The sequence below is a fragment of the Epinephelus moara genome, chromosome 3 (assembly GCF_006386435.1).
Source record: "Epinephelus moara isolate mb chromosome 3, YSFRI_EMoa_1.0, whole genome shotgun sequence".
Lineage (NCBI taxonomy): Eukaryota > Metazoa > Chordata > Actinopteri > Perciformes > Serranidae > Epinephelus > Epinephelus moara.
This window is the reverse complement of record NC_065508.1, coordinates 8,202,531-8,208,530: the sequence shown is the minus strand read 5'-3', so window position 1 is coordinate 8,208,530 and position 6,000 is coordinate 8,202,531. Positions and strand designations below refer to the sequence as shown.

The following is a 6,000-nucleotide window of genomic DNA, read 5'->3' as shown; positions in this document are numbered from 1 at the left end:
AAAAGCTTGTTTAGTGGACTAACTTTGCACTTGAAGGTTGCCCGTTCACTTACGTTTTAACAGGTCTGACGCTACTATGCGCCCCGGCTGTATCTAGGCTAACGGCTAACATGCTAACTATTATTTTTATGTCACTAGTCACTTGAAACAAATTTAGGGCGATAGAAGACGGGTTGAAATAAACCGAAATTTCCCTATAAGATAAGCTGGTTATATCTACACAGGGTGCAGGACCTTGTCCACATGTTGGTGCCATGTTGCACCACCATGTTCCTACAGTAGCCCAGAACGGACAAACCACACACTGGCTCTAGACAGGGCCATTTGTGTTTCGCTTTTTGCATCGGCCACCGTAGTTAGCAGCCCCTCTGTCACTAGTGTCGGAAAAATGCTGACTTTTAAACAGGAAACTGCTTTATTCAGCGTTTTTACCGGTTTCAATCACCTGGTCGGTTTGTTTTGGAGAGGAGGAGAACTCCGCGGATAATTCGCCATCCTGTAAAATCTTCCTGAAAACATTTAAATTTGATGTGACAGGCAGTTGTCCGACCAAAGACCATTATATAATGATTTAGTATTCTATGTTTTTTTTAATCATCATATGCACAGATTCACAAATTTTTACATAAATTTCAAGACACATGTTTTTGTTATTTGTCTTGGTCTGGGTACTGATTAGGTTTGTAGTTTTTGTTATGTCTTTGTGCTATCTTGGTTTTGTATTGCTCTTACTTTACTTTCTACTTACTTTTTTTGCTGTGTTACTATGGATTGACCAAATATGATTGATTAATTTTCTGTCTGTTCTATTTGAAAAATCTCAATAGACAGATTGCAGACAAAAAAGAAAGAAAAACCTTCCTGAACAACGAACACCAAGGGATCCTAACCGGGAGAAGTTTCAGCTGGTTGCAACTGGCAATCCTCACAACTGGATACCATTAAATCCCCCTAAATCTTACACACTGCTCCTTTGACATAGTCTGCATTTTCTGGTGAGCTCCAAATGCTGCTCTTTACCTTTTTTCCGGGCCTGTGAGATGATGTCAGCAGCGCTCTTGCTCATGACCCGGGTCACGTAGAGAGGACAGTTGGTTTGGCTGGCAATGGTGATGGCACGGAACACAGCCTCTGCCTCCAGCTATAGAAGGAACAGGACATTGTGGTTGACTTGTAGATGTTTTTCCCATTAGGATCCTCTCAAATAAACTTCAAAAATGTCAGCCACAGAAAAATACATATTTTTGGAGCCTTATTATTTGAATAATCCATTTTTAACCAAAATAACAAGTGGTAGCTTGTAATTTTGACATCGTAAACTAGGAATAAGGGGTTTAATCAGTTACATTGGGTTAGGGTTGTTGTGGGTTGAGTAAACAACAACGAAAATAAACTTTGGTGAGGTCAGACCAGACCACATTCTCGTTACCCATTTTCCCAATTGGAAGACTTTGAAATGTTCACAGTCCAGTCAATAATATGCATTGAAAGCAAACATTTCTGGACTCATTTTGGAGGCTTGTGTTCATGTTGGAGAGCTTAACTTTTACATAATGGTAAATGTTGCCAGCAGAGGGCCGAGCATGCCTGAAGATGTGATGATTGTCTCCTACATGTGTTTTGTGGTTCGCAAGGTGACGCATGCACTTCAGCTGCTTATTGTGTTCTCGTCCATAAGCACAACCTGGGTCCAATAACCAATAAATTAAAACCAAACAGGACACCAGACACTGATAAAACCCTGATCCAACGTGGTCTCTGCTAAATTAAATTATGTTACCAAGCTTTTATTTCTTAAGATTCCACTTAAGTGCATGACACTATGAGACTGGTGGGACAACTTCACCCCGGTGCACCACAGAGTGGAAAATCCCAGTCAAGCTGAAGGCTGACAAGTTGCTGAGTCGAGAGCGTGGCTTTTATTTCGCTGTTTGTTAAAGGGACATTAGCGGCAACAATTGGGGGAACCAGAAAGTTTTCACCCAACGCCTCTATTATGTGTCTGGAACCACATGTGTGTAACAAGAACAATGTGTGTGTGAAGACCAGTCCAAGAACGTCATGGTGGACAATGTGAGTGTGTGCATGATTATCGGCAAAACATAAAAGGCATTCAAACACATTAAAACACACAATATCTCAATAAAAAGTGATCATTTTCCCCTTGCAAATGTTCATGACTATGTGTTTAAATCATGTAATGGAACTAATGTATAAATATATGTACAGTGTGTGTGTTATACCTCCTCTGGCCTGCTCAGCACGTGTCCCTCCGGTCCAGTGATACCCATCTGCAGCATGCGGGCCTGCTCCTGTTGCACAAACGACAAGCACACTGCTTAGCTCATAGATACACTGTATGGGGGACTATTTTTTAGCGTTCAGTTGCTTGAGTGCTCGGGCTGATGTAAAGTTTTGGTCACAATCCAAAATGATATTCTGTTTCTGCTTCTCTGTGCCTGTGTGGAGGATATGAGCAGGAGTTTTATCATGTGGGTCAGGCCACACACAGAGGACTGTGGGAATCCACGGGTTGTTGAGGGTCTTTGTATACATGTAGATCTACCTCCCAAAAACTCTGGCTGCTCTTTCGTGTCATAGAAAGTGCAGAGGTAACCCCTGCGTGGAGGCACTTGGAAACAGCATCTGTCATGTCAACATGGATGCTTTATGATGACATGGAAAATTATGGTAGTTTTCAACTTTGGTTTTATCCTCATAATTTGACAATTTTCACTTTGCGTCAGGGTTACTTTGTCGTTTTAGAGATACAGGAAAAGTCTCACGAGACAACTTGTAACCCAAGAAACTGGTGGTATTCCTGCAGCCAGACAGACTTGGAAAATCTAGCCTACCAGTGTCTGCAGATGAGAGTGATCCCAGCTGTGTTACTACAAAAAGCAAATTTGTAGCTTTGATCAACACTGCCGTGATGGAGACTGCTTCACCTCCCCAAAATCAAATACAAGAGGCCGGCTGGACCAAACAGTCCAGGCTTTATATGGTAAACAACAGCAAATTATAACCGTTACACAGCATATAAGGATCCGCTCAGGACATTTTTGTGTTACTTATGTTGGCCTTTGTTGAAACAAATCCTGCAACTTATGAAACAATTAGAAATAAATTTTGGTTTTGTTAGTCTGCAAGTTTTCCCCCAAGTAGATGTCTATGTAGGCAGCTAATATAGCTAAGCTTTGATGGAAAAACATCTTTGAAATTGCTACTGCAAATACACTTATCTGATGTTAACTTCGTGGTAAAGATGTGACCAAATTTTGCATTTGGTTTTTGTTTTTCCGAAAAGAAACTTAAGTTAAAAGACAGAGCTTTCCTCAACCGAGCATCTAGTGGTCATAAGAGGAATTTTAGCTTTAAATGCTTTGGAAATGGTTGCAGCATGTATCCATGGTGACTGTCACTTGGTTACAACATGTCCTCTGTCGTATGAACAACATTTATCACACACAGGTCTAAGGGCCTGGATACACCAAGCTAATGGTTGGCCGTTGCTCAATGCTGGGCCTTTGGTGAGCGACTGTGGTCCTAGTTTTTGCGGTGTGTTCTGCACTGCTGTCACTAGTTAGCCATTGCCGCCTGTTTTTCAGGCTGATTTAGCATGGCTGAGCCTCTGCAGTGTGTTCAAGTGCAACTTTTTGGCCGAAACACAGGCGACGTGAGGTGATGCAACAGCCGACAGTCGCCACTAGTCGGTTTGGTGTGTCTGGGCCTTAAACAAGGCCTCTCTATCTCAGGAGCTCTACACTAAAATCAGAGCATGACATAATCTGGTCTTAAAGATGATGGAAATCAGACTCCCTCAAAGTCTTACTTTAAGACTGGATGGGAGAGCTGGGATTTGCGATGAATCAGATCCAACACACACATATACACACCCAGTGACAGGATCCAGGCATGGTCCGGGGCTCTGACTAATACCAACCTTCTCAATCCACCAACTATTACGGCTCATTCACTTTCATTTTGTCCACAGCACAGCCCCGTGTAAACTACACCCACACATTACCGTCCTACATGAAACACATTCCCCTCTCATCAGTGACGGTGTGTTTAGTCTGTAGGTAGTGGAGATGCAGTGCGATAAGGCTCGAGCAGAAAAGTGAACTGAAGCGAAGTAAAATAACATAAATCAAACTAAACCGAAACAGACCCCAGAGTTGGACACGAGACAAGTAATTAAGGGAAGGGGAGTAGATAACATGAGGCAGAGGAGCTGCATCTGTCGCTTTATTTATCTTTATCTTTACCTCAGCGATGATCTCGCCATTTTCAGCATGGACCTGAGCGATGCCTCCCCTCTCTGCCAGGAAGGTAAAGACATCATAGAGCTGCAGGAGAAAAACACAGAACCTGTGAGAAATTACAGTGGCACTGTTTTTGTATTTCAAAATCCTGCCTGGCTGTTTACACAAGAGTCGGACACTCCTTTTTATCCCGGGGTTCACCCCCGAGCCACATTTTAAAAGAAGCCCACAATTTACATGATGTCCACCACGATACGCTGCAATTATTGTGTGTGGTCTCCAGAAATGGTTAAACTTATGTGGGATGAGGTGCAGTTGCTGTTATGTTGCTGCACCACAGTTCCTTGGTGAGCAGCATGACATCAGTTTTTCAAGCTGGACTATTTCAGTTTCCTCATGTGTTCCTCTGAGCGACCGAATTAGCTACGGCTGCATGAGAAACACGGAGAGCCTTGCCTCACAGCGTCTGGACTTACACTTTGTTTTCCTACATTTACCAGCCAAACTCACAGTATGAGCACACACCATCCATCACAGGCTACAAGCTACATGAGGACAGAGTATTTCAAGGGAGAAAGAAATTAACGCTTTTCTAAAACTTTGGCCATGGCCACGTTTTCTTGACAAGTTAGTAGTCATTTCTTGACTAGCAATTTGTCTTATTTAAGTACTTTTAAAAGTTAATGACGTTAAATCATACACTGAGTGAGACCAAGATAGTATCACCTTGTGTTTTGGATTTCAAGCACAGCCACACATGCTGAACTTGACATAAACACTTGTACTTTATGTGTATGTTCACACTGAAGATGTCAAAGGAAGGAAGGAAGTTCACATTTTGTCAAGTAGGCATATTTTTGGTTGCATTATTGTTTTAGACTTGACAAAATGCAGATCTATCCTTTTAAAGTGTGTACTAAATTATTGTACCTCACTGTTGGTCATCTGGTAGTAGTCCTTGTAAGCCATGTAGACCTGGAAGGAGTTCACACCTGCAGCAGAGACAACATGAAAAAGAAAGCATGTAAAAAATGCCACTTAAGGGATTGCCTCACCCCCCAAATGACCATTTGTATGTCAATTACTCAACCCGAGTTAAATTAAATTAGGTGAGGAAAAGCTTTTTTTTCTTGCATGCCTCCACGTTGAATGAAGAATCCAAAAAGGGAGAAAATTCTTGATAAATTGAAGTCATGGGGGACCGTGTTTAACCCTATGGGCCCGAAAGACGCAAAGTGCTTCCAAATTCACACCTGTTCTTCTCTATGGATTTTCTCCGCAACCGTTCGTCATAGCGAGACGCCACGCATATCACTTGAAACAGCGGAACCGCGGCTTTCCGACAAGACCAACAACACCACTTGTCAGTAGTCCAATGTTTTCACAAGGAAAAAAAAAAATAAAGTTACACTAAAATTATGTATAACAAAGCTTTCATTCCGCTTTGCACACACATTACTCTTGGATGATTACTTGCGAATGCAGGGTCGCACAGAAATGCCACGCATAACACATGAAAGTGCAGGACCAGAGCTTTTCCAGCGATTTCCAGTCATCCCATCACGCTAAAAATACAGATCAATTGTCTACAAAATAAAAATCTGACAAATTTCTTTACGATCCATTATACAAATCTTGTTATCAGTCACTTCATATAGTGAGGAATAATATTATTACTATTCTTCTATTATCTTAGATGTAAATATTGCATGTTTCTTTCAGATAAAACACATTT

The 6,000-nt window shown here is 41.7% G+C and overlaps 1 protein-coding gene across 4 annotated transcripts in view; it reads right to left on the bottom strand.

Annotated features, from left to right (window-relative positions):
* The window catches only part of dpysl3 (dihydropyrimidinase like 3), a 54,510-nt gene that overhangs the window by 20,214 nt on the left and 28,296 nt on the right, over positions 1-6,000 (bottom strand). For all 4 annotated transcript variants that reach the window (XM_050040551.1, XM_050040553.1, XM_050040550.1 and 1 more), the window contains exons 5-8: positions 5,196-5,257; positions 4,269-4,349; positions 2,244-2,312; positions 1,021-1,141 (exon numbers count right to left, since the gene is read on the bottom strand). In XM_050040551.1, the coding sequence (XP_049896508.1) occupies positions 1,021-1,141; positions 2,244-2,312; positions 4,269-4,349; positions 5,196-5,257 (333 nt within the window). The remainder of the gene's footprint in view (positions 1-1,020; positions 1,142-2,243; positions 2,313-4,268; positions 4,350-5,195; positions 5,258-6,000) is intronic.